Here is a 23873-nt window from a genome sequence, read left to right on the forward strand (position 1 = left end):
GACAAAGAATTCCTTTCTGGACCCCCTTTCCTGTCCTCCTAGCCTGGCCCTTCCTAATCACTCCCGGCCCACCTCCCTAACTATGTCCCTTGCCATCACCCTCCGGACCCTCCCAGCACCCGCCAGGATGTTGCCTCCTCCAGGAAGGCTGCCCTGACCTGTGAGAAAGCACAAGGGCCCTTCCTCTCCCTCCCAGTTGTGCGAATCTCATTTGCAGGGCAGGCCCTCTTTGCAGGGCCATCTCCTCTCTGGACTGTCAGCCCCGGAGGCACAGGGACAGTTCTCACTTGTGGCCCCTGATACCCCATTCCCAGCTGTGCCCCCAGCACGAGCGCACACTCAGTAAGTGTATCTGTGTCGAAGGCGCCAGAGAGTACATGGGTGGGGGGAGGCATCTCAGGGCATTGAGCTCATTCCCTTGGAGAAGGCACACCTGCAATGAGTCAGCCACAAGGCCTGCCCGGTGGGAGCTGGCTGGTGGGCGGGCCTGGGGAGTGGCAGCCGTGGCTGTCAGGCCCTGGGAGAAGCCCTGGTGGACAGGGCCCCTGGGAACGGGCAGCACAGTGGTGGTGGCGCTGTGGCTGAGCCGCCCTCCCTCCCTTGGCGCTCTGGACAGTGTGACTTGCCCCCCTGAGGCTGCACCCCGCCTCAGGGATGGGCCACAGTGACTGAGACCCGGCTCCCCTGCGGCGATGCACCTTGGTCCTGAGGGATCACTGGGACCTGGCGCCGGGAGTGTGGAGACAGAGCACCAGGAAACTGGGAGTAGACATGGACAATGGTTGGAGCACTTGGGTGTCCTCACAGGATGTCAGAGTGCGGCATGGAGAATGTGTGTCCACAGATAGCTCTCAGGGCTCAAGGAGCTTGCATCCAATACTGCAGAACTATAGCATGAAGGAGGCATTCTGGCTCCTGGAAAACCTTCCTGATTAAAATGAAGAGAAGGGCCCCCCTTTGGGCCCCTGTGATTACTGTCCCCTCCCTCTGAGCCCTGGAACACCCCCTCCCCACTCCCACCCCCAACAAGAAAGGACCTGTGCACACAGAATCCTGGCAGGTAATTCTCTCCGGCTGCGAGTGAGGAGCGTGGCCAGGTCTGCACTGCATTTATGGGTTTGCAAAGCACAGGGGCTGTCCTACCCACTTGGATAGAAAGTCCCCCTTTAACACACGCTCAGTTACCTGGATGGGTGAGCAAACACAAGATCAGCCAGGTCAGAGGACGCCTGTGGCTCAATGTGGGCCAGGGTCAGACCTGCCTTACCTGCCACTGCCACAGGGGCAGGCACCTATGGGTACCTGGGCCAGAGGTCATGGGGCCACATCAGAGTACCCCCAGCCAGGTGAGTGTATGTTCCTCCCTTCTTCGCCTGAAGTGTATTGAACTCCTGCCTCCTCCCCGCCCCCCGGGGTGCAGGTTGGGAGGCAGAGGGCCAGACACTTGTAACACAACGGGGAGTGGCTTCCAGGTGTTGAGGGAGGCAGCGGAGGGAGTCACCGGGCTGGCGGCGGGGGGGGGGGGGGGGGCTGGAGGCAGGAAGTGGTGGGCTGGGGCCAAGGCTGGGGGCTGGGGATCTTGGTCAGGCCTGAGCTGCCCACGTGGGCAAGGACCCACACTGGCGGTGCATTTGGGGTCCTCAGAACCCCTCCCTCATTTAGATGCGGGGGCTCAGGCTGAGTGAGAGCTGAGGAAATGGTGCCACAGGTGTGTGCACCTGCAGGCACGTGGAGCCGGGGACCTCCACGGGGTGTCCCGGTGAGGGAGAGCGCTTGGTCTCTGGCGGTAGCAAATGTGTTTTCCCATCTGAGAATGAGACAGAAATGGCCAACCTCTCCTTGGCCCCACACTCGATACACTGGGAAGGGATGAACGCCCGCATGACCCTGTGTACCCTTCCCTGCGGCCGTTCTGTGGGTTTCTGGAAGCTGGGGGCCAAACTCTGTGGGGCCAGGTTCCTTCTGCATAGTAGTGGGGGACGCCCAGCCCAACCAACACATCCCTTTATCCTCTGCTCCTCACGGCGCTCGTGACAATCGGATATTTTCCACACTGGTCACTCAGCTCTTCACTGGCCAGGTCAGAACAGAAACAGAGACCCAGCGGCCGGGAGGGACGCACAGCAGAAGGTTTGCCCACTGCCAAGCCTGTTCTCCTTGGCGTCTGTCTTCGGGGACAGTGGCAATTTGGTGGTTCGCAGTGATGGGCGTCCAATGACCGTCTTCCTTTCTCGTTTGGGGCAGGAAGACGCCATCAAACCCACAGGTCATGGCACAGGCAAGCAAAGGCCCCGGACTTTGCTCCTTCTTCTTTTCTAACGTACAAAACCATCCAGTAGACGGGATGAGCAAGCTTGGGGACCATGGACCAGATGCGGAGGGGCTCATGCACCTTCATGTGGTCCCAGGACCTGGCTTAGGACCGCTAGAAGGTGCCCTCTGTAGCCAGGCCAGGGGCTGAGGAGCCTGGAGTGGGGGGAGGTCCAAGGGATGCCCCAGCCCTTTGAGGAGCTTGCAAAGGGAGCCCCTTGAAGAGGGGGCAGTAGGACCAGTGTCCCAGCCAGGTCACTACTACCTAGAACATCCTGGGAAATGCTCAGTCTGGCAAGGAGACCCTGCCACCCACCCCACCCCCGTGACGCAGGGTGTGTCCTTGATGGAACTAGGAGGCCCAGGGACATTACAGCAGAGCCCAGAGGAGGAAGTGGGGATGCCAGCCTGGGGTGGAGGAGAGGGGGCTGCAGGGTCCCCCTGGCAATCCGCATGCTTCCCTCAGAGCTGGAAGACAAGGCTCCTCATCCTCCTAGGATGGATCCCTAGCTCAGGAAGGTAGGTTCAGCCCCTGCAGGCCCAGGCCTCCCTCTTCCAGAGAATCTTTTCTCCCTTAGTTTCCTTTGATGTGTAAAAGTTCTTAATGTAGATGTAACCTGATTTATCTATTTTTTTTTTCTTTACTTGCCTGTGGTTTTGGTGTCCTATCCAGGAAACAATTGCCAAATTCAGTGTTGTGAGGATTTCCCCCTGCATTTTCTTCTAAGTATTTTACAGTTTTAGCTCCTTTTTTTTTTAAGATTTTATTTATTTATTTGACAGACACAGCGAGAGAGGGAACACAAGCAGGGGTAGTGGGAGAGGGAGAAGCAGGCTTCCCACTAAGCAGGGAGCCCGATGTGGGGCTCGATGTGGGGCTGGATCCCAGGACTCTGGGATCATGACCTGAGCTGAAGGCAGACGCTTAACGACTGAGCCACCCAGGAGCCCTTACAGTTTTAGCTTTTATGTTTAGTTAGGTCTTTGAGTTAGTTTTGTATATGGTGTGAGGTAAGGGGTCCAACTTCATTGTTTTGGATGTGGAGGTGCTTCTCAGCCCAGCCCCTGGAGCAGCAGCGGTCCTGTGCACAAACCTCCTCCATGCCCACAGCCTGGCCTCCAAAGGGCACCCGGGGGAGCAGAGGGTCCTGCCCCTACTCCAGGCAGCTCCCAGGCACACCGCCCCCTCTTCATGGGGTGGGCATAGGACCTGCCATGGCTGGCCAGCATCCTTGCTCGTCTGGGTTTTATATTCACTGACTGCACAAAGCCCTCACCCTCTCCAAGCCTGTTTCTCCTTTGTACCCAGGGAGCCGGACCCAGTCATCTCTCCCACTGGAACTGCTCCACTTTGAACACACAGCAGAGTCCCCAGCACCCTGGAAAGTCATTCGAGGTCCTGTCCAACTGCCTGGTCCAACCTCACCCCTGCCACCCTCCTCCTCTCACTCTGTCCCGTCCACCCCACCTCCCACTCCTTCTGCCAGGGAGGATCTTCCCCCAGCCTCCCCACAGCTGGGGTTTAGTCCTCCTTCAGGGCTGTTTGGACCTCATCAGAGACCTCCCTGACTGCGCTGTCTGAACCAGGCATGTTCCTTGGCTGCATGACCGCTCCCTGAACACCTCGTGGCTTTAAACAAGGCACTTCTGTTATCTCACTTTCTGTATATCAGGAGCCCGGGCTTGGCGAGGCTCCTGCTCGGCATCTCTGGCCCTCATCTGAGGCTTGGGGCCTTCCTGCAAACTCACTGGTGGTTGGCAGCATCCAGCCCCCTCCCCCTGCTATTGAAGGCCCCACTTTCTTGCTGGCTGTCCTGGGGGGGGGGGGTAGGAGGGCAGCATTCTCAGGTCCCAGAGGTCACCCTGTTGTTCCCTGCCTGCCATGTGGCCCAGGCTATACCATGCCCTTGTGCATCAAGGCCACAGTCAGTGCTGGATAAATGTGTGTGAGCTGACCGATGAATGGAGGCTGTCACTGTGCATGTGTGTGCCAAGGTGTGAACTCAAGGAGGCTTTGGGCTGAGGATACCAGGTGGGAGGAAGCCTTCTGCTCACCCCCTGCCCTCCAACCTATCCTCCAGCTAAATGCCCCATTCTCCTCCACCAATCTTGACTCTCTTCCCAGAATGAGCCACTTTCCCCTAGGAGGACAGTTCTTCCTGCTGGTTGGGACTTGGCAACCAGGGCCAAGGGGCCGCACCTCCCCATCTCCAGGTATCCCCTCACCACACATAAAGACCGGTCCTGGTCTTATGTACGTTTCCTTCTCCACAACCTTCCGTGGCCAGGCCACACACATTGGTCTCCCCAAAGTACACCCCTATTACCCCCTAGGCCACCCCCACATGGCCAGCCCTGCTCTCCCTCTGCCCCATCATCGCGGAGCCCACGTAAGCCCCTGGTTCTTCTATCTTTCCTCCAGCAGTGGCCACCACCTTTTAGTGGCTATTGCTATGTGTCGGGTGCCTTCCCCACACAGCCCTGTGCAAACCTCCTGGCATCTGCAAGAGAAAGCCAGAACCGAGGCCCATACTCCTCGGCAGGAAGCCAGTTTATTGAAGAGTCGTCAGCGGCCATGTGCTGTGCAGCAGGCTCACCTGGGGTTCTTGTTAAAACACACCTTCCCACTCCCAGGACCACTCAGCACTGGTGAATCTGGGCTGGGGCCCCAGAGAGCAGGTTTCTCAGAGAAGCCCCTGATGGGCCCAGCACCCTGAGGTGGAGAACTGCAGGTACCTGGCCGGGGAGGGGCCGAGGGCGGCAGCATCCCAGGCCAGGCCCATGCTGGGTCCCTGTGGGGGTCCAGGCATGGGCAGCCCCTCTGGAGTTCAGAGGCTGGCAGAGACCTGAAATGCTCACATTCTGCTCAGGGGGGCCAGGCCCTCTGGCCTTGGTCACCTGGGACGGCCATCGCTACAGCCAAGCCCTATGGGCCACTGATGACTGGGAGATAACCTCGGCAGAACTCCCTTCCCAGCCCAGCCGAGCCACTGCACCCAGGAGACCCCCTCCCCCATCTCGAGGCCTGTGAGACGCCCTCCTTTTACTCCCCCAAGTAGCAGGACGGCTGGGAGCACACGGAATGCATGCACTGAGCAGCCGGGTTCCTGCCCCTGGGGAAGCCAGCAGCCTCAGCAGTTCCAACTAGGGGGCTCTGGGAAGAAGAGAGAGGGAGGGAAGAGAAAGGGAGGGAAAGAGGGAGTGAATGGATGCAAGTTGCTTCGGCAGTCCAGCGCCCCCCCCCCACCCCACGCCGTGCAGCCTGGGGTCGCGGTGCCCTCCACCGGCCGCTGCCGGGCGGGGAGGGGGGCGGGGGGATACCAACAGCTGCCTGACCCCAAGGCGCCCACGGGTGGAGCAGGCTGACCTTGGAAGGCGCCCGCTCCCCACCGTGAGCTGGAGTTTGGGCAGCGTGGCTGACCCGACGGGGAGGCGCCCGGAAAGGCCGGGAGGGGCCAGCGCTCGCTCCGGGCCGCCCCTCCCCTTCGCTTTCCTCCGCTCCCCTCCCCCACCCGCCAGCCCCGGCGCCCCGCCCCCACCCCCGGCAGCCCCGGGTTAGGGAGCGTCCGCACTTCTGCTCCCGTCGGTCGGGCCGGCACTCGGCCTCTTGTACCGGGCCAACTCATTGGGCAGCTTCGACGGACGCCCCGCCCAGGTTCCCGAAACGGCCAATAGCTAGGGGTTTCACAGGGCGCCGTGCTCCGGGGACCGTCACCGTGCTGCGACGCTTCAGGGGATCCTTAGGCCTCAGTGGTCTTTCCCCCCCGGCCCCTGGCCCCAGCCCCAAGGAGACCTCCGGGACCCGTGCCCGAAGAGCTGCCAGCGCGGCATCCGGGGAGCCCTTGGAGATCTCGGCCTCCCCCTGCCCCCAATGCCCGCCGGCGTGTCCTCGAGTGGACGCACGCATCGCGAGGGGGAGTTTGTAGACGCTCCCTCCAATCGGGGACGCGGCTCCTTTAAGGGCGCAGGTGTCCGCAGTGCCGCCTGACTGGAAAGCCGCACCCGGACCAGGCTCTCGGGCCGGGCCCGGGGCGCGGGCGCGCGGCAGCAGGGCGCGGGCGGCGGGCGGCGCGCGGCGGCGCGGGCGGCGCGGGGCGCGGGGCGGTGCCGGCGGCGCGCGGGGCAGGCGCGCGGCGGGCAGCCCTCGCAGGCCCCGCCCCGCCCCGCCCGCCGGGGTCCTCGGAGCGCTCGGGCTGCGCGCGGAGCGGGCTCGGGAGGGAAGTCCCGAGACAAAGGGAGCGCCGCCGCCGCCGCCGCCGCCGCCTCGTCCGCCTCGCTCGCCGGGCCGCGGCCGCCCGAGGTGAGCGCGGGGGGCGCGGGTGGGCGGCGGGAGGCGCGGGCGGGGCCGGCCTCGGGGCGCGGGGGCCTCTGCCGCCGTCGGGCCCGGGCCGGGCGGGCGCCTCCTCACCCCCCGACCCCAGGCCCGCCCCGCGCACCCCCGCGCCGGGCAGGGCCCCCGGGAGCCGGTCCGCCTCGGAGTCGCGACCGTGTGGCTCCCGCCTCCCCGGACCTCCCGGGGCCCGCCGGCCTCGGGCCCGCCCCCGCCGGGCCTGGCTGGGGTCGTGGCCGGCCGGCCCCTCGAGCCCCCGCCGCGCGCCCGTTCGGGAGCAGGGAGAACGGCCTCCTGGCGCGTGCTCGGCGGCGTCCCCGAGGTGCTGCTGGCAGCGGCCGCTGTTGACAGGGACGCGAGCCTGGGCCGCCCAGCCGCCGGGGCTCTCCTCCGCCCCAGGGAAATTCGTTTCCGGGGTCACGGTCTGCACACAGACCTGTGGCGCTCGCCAGCCGGGGAGAGCATGCACGGCAGAAAGAGTTGAAAGTGGCGATTACAACAGCGCTGGCTCGTCTGGCGGGGGTCTAGAAACCAAAACAGTCTGAGTTTTCTCGTTCCTCTAAAAAGCGCCGCTTGCACTTGGTGGGACCCCGAACGCGAGTTTCTTAGGAGGTTGCTTTGTACCGATTGAACGGAGGTCGGAGCTGGTAGTTAACGTGAGTAGGAGGGAGGAAAGGGCCCGATTAGCCGGGCTCACGATCCCGGCCTGCCGTTGTCCCGCAATCGCGGCGGTACCTGGTTCGCTTGCTGTAGTTTGAAAATATGCTTAGTCCCTGGGTTTGCACAGTTGGTCTTTCGTTTGTTTCCTTTTGAGTCTGTAGCCCTAAATGTTTCTTGCTATTAAGGAAACACTTCTTTTGGGTAGAGAAGTGACTCCACGGGAAAGGGAGATGGATCCTTTCCTCAGCGTTGCTGAGGGCCTTTTTTAGGGGGTGGTTAGGGGTGAATTGTGCCTGCTGTTGAACCTTTGTCTGGTGAGTCCTGAGGTTAAGGACTTGGCTTCAGAAATAGAGGGTTTCTGGGAGTTGTATGGGCAGCGCACAGGGAACATGCATCCTGGGGCAGGTGCCTCTGTCAGGTGCAGAAATGCCTTCCCCCCCCCCCCCGGGGGGTTTGCCTTTTGGTGGGAAAGGGTGGTCCCGGCTTCCCATCCGTAATCTATTTTCTCCTGGGCGAGCCTGTGGGGTCACAGTGCTATCACCCATTTTACAGATGAGAAACTTGAGGAAGGGGGAGAGAAGCACCTTGCCCGCACCCGGGCAGCCAGGAAGTGGCTCTGAGGTTTGTGCCCTCCGGTAGCAGAGCATGCACCTTCAAGTACAGCCCATTGTGGGAGCCCTGGAGAGCCCGGCTCCTGTCCTGCAGGCTGGCTCTGGTGCTTCCGAGATGTGTTGTCTGCATCTCATCACTGCTGCTTTGTAGTTTACCTGCTCCCTAAGTGCCTCTCTGTTAGCTTGGGGAAGGGAGATTGGGTTTTAAGTGGGATTCTGAATGAGTGGTTCCCTGTTGTAGTTAAAATGTAACAAATTGGCTGCTTTGTCCTGGACAGCAGGAGGCCAGTGGGAAGGGGGAGTATGTCTTAGAGACCGGGTCTCTGCTTGAGACTGGGCAGATGTGCACCAGTGGCTCTTTGCCCTGATGGCAGAAACCCACTTTGGTGCCCAGTCTGGCCCATCAGCACCCCTGACGAGCGGGCTGCGGGAACTCTCACGGGACCACCCCTCATTACCTCCCATGATCTGGGACGACTCACACAGCTAGGCACTGGGACAGGGCCTTTGTAGGCGGCACTTTCCAGTCTTCGGGGCAGAAGAGGTGGCCTGTGGCAGGGTTGTGACACATGGTCAGCAAGCAGACAGCACTCAGGATTGCCCTGCTCGCCTTTCCCGAGCCCTAGCCGGGCCTCCTCCCAGCCCCTGCAGAGCACCCTGAGTCCTGGTATCCATGGCTCCTCGCCGTGTGGAGCTCTGGCCTGGGTCTTCAGGAACCTGTTTTGATGCCTGGCTGAGCTCGGATTCACTGGGGACCTTGCATCCCCCTCGTCACTTAAAGAACTGCTCACTAGGCTGCTTGTCTTTGGTCACTGAACCTATGTTTGTTACTTCAACAGAAGCGTCCTGCCACCTTGCACTGTCTGCTTGGGGAGGGGGGAGTGCTGGGAGGCAGGAGCGCTTCAGAAGCTTGAGTGTGCTGTGCCCTCAAGTCTCCTGAAGGGAAGGTCATCTCCACTGACCCTGGGGTTGGTCAGGGGTTTGAGAAACGTGTGGAGATGACGGATTTTCAGGCATCAGGGTCACTGCCTGCTTCTGGCCAGAGAACATGCGCCCTGGGTTCTCCGCCTGCCTCCTGCAAGCCCAGGGCCTCATCCTCCGGATCACACCCACCCTTGTTGCGCTCCTGGGCCCCACTGCTGCCCAAACAAATACTCCAGACAGGTGTGCTGCCCTGTGAGGGAGATTCTGGGCAGGTGTGTGCCTCGGGGTCCCAAACAGTCCATGGCGTCGTGTTGCTGGCAGTCAGGCCTGTGCAGGGATAGGGACGAAGGGGGCAGACCAGAAGGCTGGGATCATGGGGTGGTGAATTGGAATTCTTCTTTGGTCCCAGCACGGTGTAGTCTGGTTTGGAAATAATCTTGAGGTCAAGTAAAGTTGGAGCCTATAACAATAAAGTGTGTCCTGGGGTCGGATCTGTCACTTCTTCCTGACGGCCATGCTTCCTGAGTGGAGGGCTTTGACTTTTGACTTTTTCTTAGAATAACCTCAGTACACATGTTTCTTAAAGTGGGACCCCATCTGGCTGGTCTGGCGCTTTGTCATAACTCAGCCAGCTTCCTGAGACCTGGGCTTTTGCATGACACCAGGGGCTGCAGTGGCTCTCTGTGATTCCCTGATCCCTCCTCCCACTTGGCTTACTTGTTGGGAAAAGAATTGTCGAAGAGCCTCCCAAACCCTGAGCACTGGGTCCCACCCAGAGTTCCTCACTTATGGCCACAGGGGCCCTGGGGGATGTGCATTTATGACACGCCCCCAGGGCCACACTTGGAGAGTCCAGGCCCAGTCTCTGCTGAGCTGTTGGCCTCACCCCTGCTGCACGACTATGTGGGCTGTGGGCAGGGTCTGTGTTGCTCGGGGACCCTTTGGGGGGGGGGATGCTGGGGCAAAGAATGTGGTTTGGATTGGATTGCTGAGGGGCAGTTGAGGGTCAGCCTGAGTCAGGTTGGGGGGTGTTGCATAGGAGTAGTTAACAGGAGGGGGGGGCATGAGCTGGGTTTGAGTTGAGGCTCCACACTTAGCCAGCACGATACCCTCTGGGTCTCCCTTCTGGTTGTTCCCAGGTCTGTGTTGAGCCTGGCTGGGGACGGGGGTAGGTGAGCCTGAGCCCGGAAATACGGCTGGGAGGTGAGTCTTCTGAACCTGGCTGAGAACCCTTGTGGTTGTGGAGAACCCCGTGTTGTACTCAGGAATGTGAGGTATTGGTCTTCTTCCCCCACAAGAGCAGCAAGGAGACTTGTTGCCAGCTCTCCATGGAAGCTTGAAGGGTTGGGGCAGGCTGCTGGTCATCCCCTTCCAGGAGACACACGCCTTGTCTTGTTAAAGCCTTGTTTATGGTAAATGCTGGATTCTGGGTATCTTCAACGTTTCCGCGGACTTTGAAGACCAACAAACAGACTTAGGGTCAAATTCTGAGGGCAGCTTGGGGCACTGGCCTGTTGAGCTCTGCTGGGTAAGCAGCAACCTGGAGAGTCTGCTCCACCTTCAGGCAGCGCAAGGCTGTGCACAGTGGCTCTAGGCCGCTGCTGTGAACGGCTGAAGGCTCCAGGCCTTGGGGGCTGTGGTCTGGAGGTGCTGGATCAGCAGGGCTTGGAGCAGCCGTCTCCCCCAGCACCTCACAGGACAGGTGGACACAGTGGGCGGGCTGCTGGCTCTCGGGGCTTCCTGGTGCTGCCTGCTGCAGCCCCACCCTCTGCTGACTCTCCCAGAGTAAATGGGAGACAGGCCTTGATCCATTTATTATGATGGAGTGCTGGGGGATCGGGGCTGGGGAGGGGGCTGTGGGGCGCGAAAGTAGAGGGGACAGACGACAGCGCTCGGGGCCCTGGTGAGAGATAGGTCTCTTGGGTGCTGTGGGCTAGGCATGGTCCAGGGACTTGTCCATGATGACCTGCTCTCCACCCTGGGGCACCTTTCTACTCGTTTGCTTTCAAGAATAAGGGTTATTCTCCTGGCCAGACCTGAATCTAAATTCTAACCTGGGGCCTGATGACGCCCCGTCCTCAGGACAGCCCCAGTCCTCAGGACAGCCCCACCTTGTCTTGCCCTTCCTGGAGTCTGACAGTGGGATTGGCATCCCTGTCACTCTAGCCTACCGCCATGGGACCCAAGAGGGCAGGACGGGGGTGCAGGCATCTGCCGGGAGTGCTTGGCGAGCCCTGCGTGTGCAGCACCTGACAGCTGTATGGCCCCAGGCCGGTGCCTTCACCTGCCTGCATCTCGGGATCACTGTGATTTGGAGGCCACAGGCTGTGCCATGGGGCCCTGGGGTGGGGGGGGGGAGGCTGGGGTCGCCGCTGTGGGGCGCTGGTGCCCGCGCAGCCTCCAGGCTGCGAGCGGGTCTGTGTGGAGTGAGGTGTGAGAGCGAAGGGGCAGGAGGAGCCTGAGTTTTGCCTCGGCTAACCGCTCGCTCTGCCTGGTCTCTTCCAGGGACTTTGAACATGTCGGGGATTGCCCTCAGCAGACTCGCCCAGGAGAGGAAAGCCTGGAGAAAGGACCACCCGTTTGTAAGGAAAGCTTTATTTCTGCACGCAGCAGAGTGGATCCCTTTCCCTCGGTGGAAGCCTTGAAGTCCCCGTCCAGTCTGGGCCTATCACATTTTCTGGGCAGAGGGCCCGTGGGGGTCACGGGATGGTTCTGCGAGCGGGTGAGACGAGATGCACTGCGCTGATGTGCTTGTGTTGTTTTCTCGCAGGGCTTTGTGGCTGTCCCGACAAAGAATCCTGACGGCACGATGAACCTCATGAACTGGGAGTGTGCCATTCCAGGGAAGAAAGGGGTAAGGCTCCGCTGGCCTGCCCATCCCCTGTGTCAGCCCCGTGGGCCCTGGCAGGGGGGTGTGAGATGGGGGGGAACAAGGGTAGGGTGACATGTGACTCCCCCCCTGCCCCCTGCCCCGGGGCAGTTTTAATTCAGAAAGGGGAGCTGGGCTGCAGAAGGGGGTGGATACAGCACCCCCACCAAGCCTGGGGGCCAGACCCTGCCACATCTCTCAGGCAAGAGGAGCCTTGAGGGCCTTCATGTTTGTCCTTCAGGACGTGCGGCAGCCGAAGCAGCCCTGACCTTGTGACGCTGGTCCTGGCAGTCTTTGAGCCCGGGGCGGCTGCTGACCCTCAGATGCCGACACCCCACATGGGCCACCTGGGAAAGCCGTGTGTGGCCCGAGCATGCCGGGGCCGGTTAGGACCGGCATGTTTGAAGCATTTGGGAGTGAGGGTCTTCCTCGGTGACCCCAAAGGAAAGAGGAGGTCCCCGAGGTGTCCCCATTGTTCCGGAGGCCTCGTCGCCTCTGTTTTCTTCCCCCTGTGGTTCATGGTGACTGTCATGGGAGCTCAGCCTCGATGGTCCCCAATAGCCTCCTCTCCCTCTGTTAAGCTGGTGGGATTAGGACATGGCTTTGTCTGCAAGGTGATGTGGTTTGGGTTCATCTGTTGAGCACCCAGTCTGCGCCTCTGCCTTTGCTAAGACCATTCTCTGTCCCTTGTCCGAGGCTGAGGCAGGCGTGGCTGTGTCCCTCCCAGAGGAGGCTGGGGAAGGCTGTTGGATCATGGAGCTGGAGGGAGGGGCCTCGCTGCAGCTGCTTAGATGAAGATTCTGACCCCTCATTCTGGGGTCTTGGGGGGGCAGCCTGCCAGGCCCCTGCCTGTCTTCCCAGAAGTCCAGCTCCAGTCCTTCTCTCTGGGGAGAGCTCTTTCCAGGCCCCCTTGGGACCCATGGAGGCACTGACAGTCCTGTCATGGAGGCACCTGGTCTTTGGGCCAGTTTAGGAGTCCACCTCCTGTGGGGACGGTGCTCGGGGACGCGCCACGGAAGCTACAGCCCTCCTAACTGCAGCTTCACTTCCCAACAGACTCCCTGGGAAGGAGGCTTGTTTAAGCTACGGATGCTTTTCAAAGATGATTATCCATCCTCACCCCCAAAATGTAAGTAGAGTGAAGTCTTCCAGAGTCCGTCTGCTCCAGCATATTCCAGTGGAGATCTGCAGTCCCATGTTCCCTGGGGGGCAACTCCAGGGGCTCCCGTCCCTGAGCCTAGCTGTGGGTCTGAGCCCATTTGAGCCCCCGGGCTGGAAGGTGCACGTGATGGGCTCAGTCGCAGATCCTGGCTGTAATCCCCTGGGAGGCCCCGGGGCCTTTTGTGCCTCTCGGGGACAAGGTGCCATAGCTCCAGCCCCGGCAGGGATGGGCGTGCGAAGGACCACAGTCCAGAGCCTCCCCACTCCGATGGCTTTGTTTCCCTCACCTGGTGTCGCTCCGCCTGCTGGTTACAGCTTCATGTGTAGCTTGTGGCCGTGTGTGCAGCCTGGACAGACAGCGCGCCAAAGCCTCCAGAGAGGGCCACAGGACGGAAGGCCGAGGCGGTGTGTAACACCGTGCTGGTTAGAGCACCATGGTGTGGTTTTGGAAAACGCGGGTGGAAAGAGGCACGGAGTCCCTCCTGTTTCGAAGCTGGAGAGCCACCAACCCTGTCCACGGTTGGTTAGTTGAGTGAGTGACCACGTGCCTCCGTGTGTGCAGAGGCGTCCGGCACAGCCCATGGCAAGGCCAGGCCATGTGTAAATGTTTACACTGCAGTTACTAATTTAGAAGGTAGAAGTACATTTTCCATTATAAGGGCATCTATCAGAAGATTTTTAAAAATTAATGATTAGCAGGGTAACCACTGGGATGGAGACTTTATTTGGGGTGGTTCTCTACTGTTCAAATAGTTTTTGCCACGTGCCGGAGTTACTTTAAATAATCACTTTAATTAAAAATGAGAGAAGTTATAGTTGCTTTTTTCACTTCTGTTCAACATGATACTGGAATTTAAGCAAATGGAACAAGGAAGAAAAAATTCCCACAGAAGAGCAAGAAAGGGAGACGGGCTGCAGACGTTCTTCATGACGTCCGTTTATGAAGGTTGTGGGATAAAAGATTAACATGCAAAAACCTATTTTCCTAAAATTGCTTCAAATGAAAGTGTTTAAACCAGACTGTTTACAGTAGCATCAGATATTGTGGAATAAATCCAACGAAAGAGGTTCAAGACTTCTAGACTAGAGACTCCGAAACACGGCTGAGAGAAGCCAAGGATGGCCTCTGAGACGGGCGACCTGGGTCCCCTGGATGGGCCGGAAGACCCAGTGTTGTAAAGATGTCCGTTCTCTCCAAGCCCGTCTGCGGGTCCATGTGATCCGTCAGAATCCAAGCACATTTTTGTGGAAATGGCCATGGGAACCCTGACGTGCAGGAGTGCACAGGGCCGAGAACGGCCATGGACTTTGGAGTGCCAGGTGTGGTTGTGAGGCCTCGGGCTAATCAGTCGAGGGTATCTGGCCCCATTAACAGGATGGGCAAGATGTGAGCTAGTTGGACTGGCCGCAGGGACCTGGTGATTGAGACGCAGGCCTGCAGGAGCAGAGTCCAGACAGGCCATGTGTAGGGTGGTTCCGTTCTTGACAAAAGCAACAAGAGATGTGGGGAGAGGGTGGTCCAGTGAACAGACTCCGTCCAAAGGTATCCCAGCAGAAGAAAGGAATCCCCCTTCCACCCCAGACATTCTTCCAGATGGATCTCAATGCCCAACACAAAGGTGGAGCAGTAGAGCTCTTAGAGGAAGATGGTGGTGGGGGGGGTGGCATTTTCATCACTTGGGGTGGTTTAACCAGTGAAGCACAGACAGGGCGCCCTCCCTGCCCCCGGAGGCAGATCGACGGTGGATGGGGTTGCATGACGCTCAGGACCAGGTCTTCACCAGAAGACACCGGTGGGAGTGAGCAGGAGAGAAGGTTCTGTGTGTTCATCAGCACTTACCCTGAATACGTGAAGGGCGTCTATGAATCAGTAAGGAAAAGGCAGACAACCATCAGATCAGCAGGCCTTTCCCAAGAGAGGCTCTCCTCCTGGACAGCCAGCAGAGGAGAAGGTGCCCGACTTCATCACCGGACACCCAGCCAGGGTGGGAGAGGGCAGAGCCACGGAAGCCCACAAGCCTCTCTGGAGAGTGTGAATTTTGACTATTTGCCTGGGAAAGCCATCTGCCATGTCTCCAGAAGCTGAACTTGGGCCTGCCCAGGCCCCAGCTGCTCTACTTAAGTGAATATTCAGCAGAAATGCACGCACGCTCACCAGAAGCCAGAGGCAGCCCAAGCGTCCGTGAACAAACCCGTGGGTGAGCAACGGGGATGGTCCACAGCTGCCAGAGGGCAGGACCCACAGGTGCTCACAACACGGCGAAGCCCCCGGACATGATGATGTGCGGTCAGAGCCGGATTCCTCCTGGAAGTCAGCAGCAGGCCCTGTGATGGTCAGGGAGGGGACTTCTCTGGACAGAGGAAGCAGTGACCAGAGTCGGGGTCAAGGCTTCAGGGGAAGCTGCTGCCTCCCGCTGGTGCACTGTCCTGGATGAGAAACAAGATCGGCCCCTCAGATTAAATGAAAATTAAGGACTTGTGCTCATGAGGAAGTCCGATCAGGAGCAAAAAGGCATACATGGAGTGGGAGAAGTTCCCGCAAGACTTTCACCTGACGGGGCTTGTAGCCAGAATGTACCCGGCGCTCCGGCAAGTCAGGAGATAGCCCAGTTGAAAAACGGACAAGAGGGACACCTGGGTGGCTCAGTCGGTTAAGCGTCTGCCTTTGGCTCAGGTCATGATCTGAGAGTTCTGGGATCGAGTCCCGCATCGGGCTCTCTGCTCAGTGGGGAGTCTGCTTCTCACTCTCCCTCTGCTGCTCCCCCTGCTTGTGCTCTCTCTGTCAAATAAAATCTTTTAAAAAAAGAAAAATGAACAAGAGACTTGGCAGGAATCTCAAGAAGCAGACCATGCATCACAGTGAATGAAGGTGCCGGCCCCTGGGGTCACCCGGGCACCACAAGTCTGTAGCAGGATGGCTGAGCTCCGTGACCAACCCTGCTGGGCACACGGGAACTGGAAACGGGCAATGCCTCCGCTTCAGGACTGACACACGTGCACCAGAAAGCTCTCTCGGGAACGTTCATGGCTTTGTCAGCGGAGGCCGGGTGGATGGGTGCATGGCACGGTCGCTGGGTGGAGGGGGGGGCGGTGCGGGGAGCACTATCTGCTGCGGGGTGCATGTCTGAGAAGCCCTCGCCCGGGTGCTGCTCGGGTGCTGACGGGGAGGGGGTGAAGAGCGGCTCGGGGTTTTTCTAGCTGTGTGTGTTTTGGAATTCGTCAAGCTGTTTTTAGATTCCTTGTACTTTTCTGGATATGATTCAATGATGTTTTACCATAAAGAGAAGGGGAAGGTGCCCAGAAACCCCCTCAAACATCAGCTGTGGGGAACAGCCCCAGGGTGGGCTCGAGGCAATTTTCTTGCTCTTTTATGTTTTATAATTTCCTACACGTGTTCATTTTTTAAAAAGAAAATTAAGTTTTGTGTTTTAAAAGAAAGAATGTGGAGGGGGACAGTGTGGGGTCCTACAGGCCTCTCTTTTTGAAGCAGAATGATTTGTCTGAAAATAGCCACTTGTTTGGAAGGGCCTCAGAGTTCCTGCCCTCGGCTGTGCCCCCAGGACTGTCCTCACGGGCTGCGTCCCCCCCCCCCACCTTCCGAGTCTGGGCTGGCTTGGGGGTGACCGGGGGTGGGGACCCGGGCAAGCACATGGCTTCGCCCAAGTCTGGGAACAATGTGTGCTCCCCACCCTGCCCCCAACTGCCACTTCGAGGCCATGGTTCTTAGCGGCATGCCTGCTGACCAGCATCATACCCAGTACAGGGGGGGACCTGGTGCCTGGAGGGGACAGCGGGCTGCCACAGAATCACGTTTTCTTCCTTCCTGTGCTCCAGGTAAATTTGAGCCACCACTGTTTCACCCGAACGTGTACCCTTCGGGAACAGTGTGCCTGTCTATCCTTGAGGAGGACAAGGACTGGAGGCCAGCCATCACGATTAAGCAGGTATGGGGTGTGGGGAGCTGGCTTCAGCCTTCCTGTGGGGCCAGAGGACGGTGGTCTGGCTCCAAAGCTGGGGCCGAAGTCCTAGGAAAGCTTGTCTTTCTAAACACTGAGCTCCGTGTTTTTTTGTCTCTTACACAGATCTTGTTAGGAATACAGGAACTTCTAAATGAACCAAATATCCAGGACCCAGCTCAAGCAGAGGCCTACACGATTTACTGGTTAGTACTGGTCTGGCCCCACTTGGCTGTGGCCGCACACTGGCTTGCACGCGCTTGCCTGGAAGTCCGGTCGAGGCTGCCGCTCTTGGCTGTCTGCTTGGATGGCCCTGAGACTCGAGCCGTGAGTGGGAGACCGAGTGAAGTGGTCAGGGAAGCATCTGAGGCCAGCAAGCAAGCAGGCAGGCCCTGTAGACAGCAGCAGCTCCGTGTGCAAAGAGCCTGTGGTGGGCAAGAACGGCTGAACAGAGCTAGTGTGGCCACAGTGCTGTGGTAAGAGGGGCGGTCAGGAGGTGGGGGTCAGGTGACACGGGCTCCCATTGGCTACTTTGCCTGATAAGCTGTAGCCAGGCAAACCAGGTGCCTCGGTGAACCCCAGTCCAGCTCAGAAGGCAAGGCCCCCAGGTGTGGGTGCCGAAGGAGGCATGTCCCGTAGCATGGCAGGGGCCCCACACCTCCCACCGTGGCCCTCCTGCTGACCTTCCCAGGCCTGGGTGTGGGCTGTAGGGGAGTGGCCTGCCTGGCTTGTTCTTGGTCACCCAGCTGCCATGATGTGCCTACCAGATGCCAGGCGTTCACTCCTTGCCCCAGCCCTTCCTGCATGGCACCGTGGTGCCCGCCTGTGCTGAGGGAGGGAGGCCTGGGGTGGCTCAGGGGGAGCGACAAGGGTTAAACCTGTGGGCCTGGCCCGGTCAGCAGCAGGGAGAGCCCTTGCCCCTGAGCAGAGGCCTCATGGTTGTGGGTCCTGGGTACCCTGGCCGTGCCAGCCAGCCTCCTGGGCTGGTGTGGGTGGGGGAGCTTTATGCCAGGTTGGGGGCTCTGACCCCCCACTGCTCCACATTCAGAAACCTGGGACCAGCGGGGCTAGTATACAAGGGAGAGGCCAGGCAGGGGCATGTTCCTTCTGGGGGACGTTTTTGGAATCAGCCGTGCCGAGGGTCAAAGCCGAGGTCAGGACTATCCTGTGGCCGCTCTGGGCAGTGGCAGATGACACGTCCGGGGACCGGCTGAGAGAAATGCCAGGTTGCAGGAGATGCATTTTTCCCCCCAAAAATGGTTTCAGGGCCCTAGGCCCAGCCCAGTATTGGCCAGGGGCAGTAGGACGCTCCAGCCAGGGCGGGCCTGCGTCTGCAGTGGGGCTCAGCGGGAGGCCACGTGTCCCGTTGGCAGCTGTGCACCAGCGATTCCTGAGATCTGTCCCCCCGCCCTTCTGCCCGAGCTGGGTGCTGTGCGATGTCACCGTGACATCCATCCGCAGTGGCACCGTGGCCCAAGCCTCGTGGTATACAAGGCCCCTCAGGACACACCGCGTTCTCGTGACCAAGTGGCCTGCAAAGCTGAGGTCCCCGTGGCCGTCAGAGGGCTTGCTGGCCCTGGTGTGCGCCTCGTCACGGGTGATGTATGTGGGGGCTGGCGGTGGCCACACTGTGAGCAGCCCTTTTCATGCCTGCGCTGCCAGTGCCGGGGCCGCAGGACCAGGGGCTTGCTGTGGTGCACCAGCCGGCCCAGCAGGGTGTGTGGCCACCCCCCCCCCCCCCCGGGGCTGCTGGTGTCTTCCCCACCCCCAGGCGCCTTGCCGCCAGTCCTGTCACGTCCTCGCTCCCCTCGGAGAGCAAACTGGAACGCTTCAGTGTTGTGCTGGGGCTGCCCTGGGGCCTTGGGGCCAGGCCGGGTCTCAGACAGGTGTCCTGTGGCTGCAACTCAGCTCTCGGTGGCCGGGCACGTGGCTGCCTCTGTGGTGCACACCCTGGAGCCTGTTGCCAGCTGAGGGACGGCTTCTCGGGGGCCCTATGTCCCTCCACCCTGGGAGCCCCTGCACACCCCGGGGTCTGGGCCACAGGTGACCCGGAGCAGTGCCCTGAGAGGCGTGTATGGAAAGAGCGCAGCTTGGCGGGACCCCTAGCTTCCTTATGGGGAGCAGTCCACACCCCCAGGCGGGTGTCCCCACATGCACACATTGGTCCTGGGCTCCATGGAGGATCCCAGGCCAGCCCTGGAGGTCTTGTTGACCCCCTGGGGCCCCCCGGTGAAAGCAGCATGAGTCCCATCCATCTGTAGCAGAGACTAGTGCCCAGGAGTCTGGATTGTCACTCCGGAACGATGGTAGCTGCTTCTAGCTTAGGGACCTGTAAGTGTCCGGCTGCCCCACGGGCCTTCCTGATCAGGGGCCGCCCTCTGAGCCCACTTTGCGTCCGGTGACGCCCTGGGCCCTCGAGGGGGCTGCACCTGCTGACCTGTCTCTCTCTTGACCTCCTCCTCAGCCAAAACAGAGTGGAGTACGAGAAGAGGGTTCGAGCACAAGCCAAGAAGTTCGCACCTTCATAAGCGGTGACCGCGTGGCAGCGTAAGAAGGAAGGGATTGGTTTGGCAAGAACTTGTTTACAACATTTTTGCAAATCTAACGTTGCTCTGTACAATTACTAGTCACCTGGGAGGGTGGGCGGGCGCCATTTTCCATTTCCGCCACTGGCACGCAGTCCTCGACTCGCTGAGCTGCCCGGTTTTTCATACAGGGTCTCTTCCTTCAGTCTTTTGTATTTTTGATTGTTATGTAAAACTTGCTTTTATTTTAATATTGATGTCAGTATTTCAACTGCTGTAAAATTATAAACTTTTATACTTCGATGAGCCCCGAGGAGCTAGTTTCCTTTGCTCGCGGATGCAGGCATGCTTCCCACCGTGTAGCGCTACACGTAGCCTCCCGCCGGCCCCCCTCCCGCCTCGCTCCCCGCAGAACCCGGGTTGTGTTGCTTATGAGCCTCAGATCCAAAGGCAGCCGGCGTCTCGTTTCCGCATCACTTCCTTTGTGTTTATATGGCGTTTTGTCTGTGTTGCTGTTTAGAGTAAATAAACTGTTTATATAAAGGTTTTTGTTGCATTATCGTCATTAAGAGCGTGAGGAGGGCCTTGTGGTGCCCGGCCCCCCACGCGGCTGCAGGCCCGAGGAGCACGGCTCGCTGCTGTGCTCGGCCGCGCCTGGACCCGCGTTGCGCTCGGCCTGGGCCTCTGTAAATAGTGCTGTGTGCAAGGACGGCGTGTGTCCAGGGCCTGGCCCCCCGCCCCAGGTCTTCGGGCTGCGCAGAGAGCAGATGTGGTCAGGTTGGAACTGGCGTCAGGAGCCTTCTAAAGCTGGCGCGGGCCGGACCCAGCCCCAGGGAAGACTGTGCACCAGCAGCTCCCCCTCGTCCTGGCACCTGCTGGAGCCCGCCTCGGGGAGCCTGCGGCCTCCGGCTGCCCACCCAGCCCTGCCAGCTGCCCCGGGAGCTTCCTGCGCCCACTGCGCCAGCCCCCACCCTGGGTGCGGGACACTTGGCGTTGGGACGGACGCCCTGGAGTCCGGTCTGAGGCCACCGTGCGCAGGCACTTCTTTTTACCTGAAGGACTCTGAGCTCGGTCAGCCTGCGGGGCTGTTCTCAGAAAGCGCCCTGAAACCTGAGCCCACTGCACAGCTTCCCGAAGTCGGCTGCCTGCTCAATTGGGAAACAGGTCTGGGTCCCGGCTCAGCCACGAGGTGCCCTAAACGGAGACAGGAGCGGCAGGGGCCGGGCCCAGTGAGCACAGTGCCCTGCACCAGCTGACCTCGCCTTTCCACCCTGGGGACCCTCGCTTTCCCAAGCGGGTCACCTGTGGCTCCAGCACACCGACGGAGCCGGGGCGGGAGGGCTGGTCGCCAGGACCCTCAGTCAGGAAGGGCATCTCGCCGCGGCCCAGCAGCAGGACGGCAGTGGAAGGTGGAGGTGGCCGCCTACGGGCCCTCGGCCACAGTACGTGCGTGGCTTCGGGTCCCAGTGCCTTGCTCACTCGCTTAGCTGGACGTTTAGCAGAGCTAAACGCTTGATGTTGGTGATTTATTTCTAACGCAGAGGGCCTTCCGGGGGACTCAGCTGGGTTGTGTGTTTGTAGCCTCTCCCAGAATGTCTTATTTTGTAATGACTGAGCTACACTTAGTAATAGCTGCACATGTATATGGTTAATATATATGGAAATTCAATATATTTTCTAGTTGGAGCATTCTAAAGTAATCAATGTTTCTAGCAAATTGTCATGATTTCGACTAATGAAATGTCCTTTTGTGCCACAGTCCTTGGCTTAACAAAGATGTGACTCTTGTGACAGGAGAAGTATGGAATGTGCCCATCCTGTTTCTGATGTGAGGGAAGAGCGTGTGTTCCCAGCATGAGGCGCCTAATAATTAGTAAGGAATTGTGGGCAATACATTAACCACTGTATCTAAGAATCCTCTGATTAAAAACATTTCCACAAACTGCTGCCTGCAGGCTGTGTCCTTTTCCTGCCCTGCCCCACCCGGGGCCACCCCTGCTACCTCTTCCCCCTGGCCTCTGGCGCCAGACCCTCAGGGGTCCGTGGGGGGCAGGGGCTGGTGACCCTGGAGTCAGGGTGGGACGCCCCCTGTGATCCCCTCTGAGACCAGGCACACATCCTGCCCTGGCCTTGACCCTGTGGCCAAGTCCCCCCCCCCCCCCCTTGCATCTCCCAGCCTGCCGGAGCCGGGCGTCCCTCGGGGGACCCCGAGCTGCCCTTCATGCCTGGGGCGGGCCTCCTCAGGGAGCGCCCAGCTGCATGTGAGTCCTCACTCAGACCCCAACAGTGTGTCTAGGACTGGCTGGGGCTCGGACCTGGCCTTGGGGCTCCTCGGAGAACCTGGCCATGGGCGGATGGGCTATGGGTCCCCGAGAGTCCCCCTGGCCTCCCTGGACAGTCCCGCCCAGGCCAGAGCTGTACCCTCACGTCTGTCCACCGTGCAAAGTCGCCTCCTTCCCTGACTGGGCTGCCTAAAACTCTCGGCACGTATCAAGCTCTGCGGATGGGCAGCCTCCATTTTGAGTTGCCATGACGACACGTTGCCAGGTTGGAGGGCCAGGCTGAACAGTGACTTGGGCCAGCTCGAACCGGTCTGAGCCTGCTTCAGCAGGGAGGGGCCTGAGAAATGGCTGGTCCAGGATCCATCCCCAGCAGACCCTGGTGCTCAGTCTGGGGTGTATCCACCGGGGCCCACGAGGCTCATCTGGAGTCCTCCAGACGCTGGGACCCCATCTGTGGAGGCCCTGGCCCTGACTGAGGGGGCTGGTTTAGGATCATGGGGCGGGATGGGGCTGGAGCACCAGTCCCATCCACCCTGCTGTCCCCAGACCCCAGGAGCTCAGCACCTGTCAGGAAGTCACAGGCCTAGGGCCTCGGATCTCCCTCCCTGACCTCTTTCCTTCCAGGGGACCTACCCACCACCCTCTTGAAGAGAGGGGCCCTTGGTGCCCATGCTGCCCCTCCCACTCCTGGAGCCCCAGAACCTGCCCCCCGCCCCCCGTTGTAAAGAGAATGATCCTGGGTACTCAGCTCCACCAGCTCTGCCTCCTGATGGGGGGTATGGCCTTTGTCCCCTCCAGAGCCCCTCACAGAGGGCTGAGTGTAGGAGGGGCCTTGCTGGGAGGTGGCCCTGTGCACTTGCCTCTGGGCCAGATGCTGATGGGCAGGCTCAGTGGACAGACAGTGGACAGCACTCGGTGGCCAGGTGGTCGGCCCTCGCGGAGACCTGCAGAGCCCTGTGTGGTTCCGCTGCTCTGCTCCCACCCCCTCCCCCAGCCCCACAGAAACCTCAGCCGCACAGTTGCTCCCGGGCCTGGTGCAGGCTTCACCTGTGCAGGTGTTGGCTTCCGGTGTCGTGGCCCCAGAAGCATTTCAGGTGAGGGGCCAGACCCCCTCCCACCTGGGGCCCCCTCTTCTGGCAGAACCACCCAGATGGCACAGGCAATGGGACAGATTCCTGCAGTCCCGAGTGTCCTGGCCCAAGTCCCTGGGCCATGCCCCAGCCATTCTCCATGGCTGCCCCGGTCTTCACACCTCTGGTGCCCAGGTGCGGCCGGCCTGCTAGGAGCTCTGCCTGCAATTCCAGAAGCTGCCACCAGAGGGCATTAGGGCATGAGGTCAAGCGTCTTTAACTTTTTTTTCTTTCTTTCTCTCTTTCTTTCTTTCTCTTTCTTTCTTTCTTTTTCTTTCTTTCTTTCTTTCTTTCTTTCTTTCTTTCTTTCTTTCTCTTTCTTTCTTTTTCTTTCTTTCTTTCTTTCTTTCTTTCTTTCTTTCTTTCTTTCTTTCTTTCTCTTTCTTTTTCTTCCTTCCTTCCTTCCTTCCTTCCTTTCTCTTTCTTTCTTTCTTTTTCTTTCTGTCTTTCTTTTTTTCTGTTTTTCCTCCCTCCCTCCCTCCCTCCTTTTCTCTTTCTTAGTAATCTCTACACCAACGTGGGGCTCGAACCTACACCCCTGAGATCAAGAGTTGCGCGCTCCACTGGTGGAGCCGGCCAGGTGCCCCAAGCGTCTTTAAACCATAAGGGGTGGTGTGGCCTTACAGAGATGCGCCTTCACCTCCCTGCTCTCCCGCAGCCACCCGGAGCATCTCCCCAGAGCCTGGGGGTTTTCTTCTGGCCCTGAGGAGGGAAAACCGTGTGCCTCTGCCTGCCCAAAGCCCAGAGGGTGTGAACCCCGCCAGCCCTGCCGAGCCTGACCCCTCTAGTGAGGTGTTTTGTGCCCCAACTCCTGCTATGACATGTGCATGCTCCACGTTGCCCCCTCCCCCACCCTCTCCCCTTGCTGTGGGGTCATCCCCCTCCCCCACCTACAGAGGTGGAAACTGAGTCCCCCGAGGGCCAGCCATGGCCACGGTCCCCATCCCATGTGGACCTGGAGGGTGTGCAGCTGACACTACCCAGTACTGGCTCCTCACTGAGAGCTCCCCCCCTCGCTGAGGGGTGCATGCTGCTGCTATGTCCATTTACAGACAAAAGGGAAACTGAGGTCCAGGGCAGCAAAGGGGTGTGACGGGGCAGGGCCTGACCTAGGT

General features: G+C 59.8%; 1 protein-coding gene across 1 annotated transcript; it reads left to right on the forward strand.

Annotated features, from left to right (window-relative positions):
• Positions 1-6527: 6527 nt before the first annotated feature.
• Positions 6528-21288, forward strand: UBE2I (ubiquitin conjugating enzyme E2 I). The gene is made up of 7 exons (XM_088017263.1): positions 6528-6610; positions 11341-11417; positions 11606-11689; positions 12761-12833; positions 16700-16809; positions 16948-17027; positions 19286-21288. Exons 2-7 carry the CDS (start codon positions 11352-11354, stop codon positions 19347-19349), a joined length of 477 nt encoding a protein of 158 aa, XP_087873389.1. The 5' UTR covers positions 6528-6610; positions 11341-11351; the 3' UTR covers positions 19350-21288.
• Positions 21289-23873: the final 2585 nt, after the last annotated feature.

Source organism: Eumetopias jubatus, unplaced genomic scaffold, assembly GCF_037043125.1.
Source record: "Eumetopias jubatus isolate StellerSeaLion01/CBP00866 unplaced genomic scaffold, mEumJub1_p1.0 scaffold_12, whole genome shotgun sequence".
Classification (NCBI taxonomy): domain Eukaryota; kingdom Metazoa; phylum Chordata; class Mammalia; order Carnivora; family Otariidae; genus Eumetopias; species Eumetopias jubatus.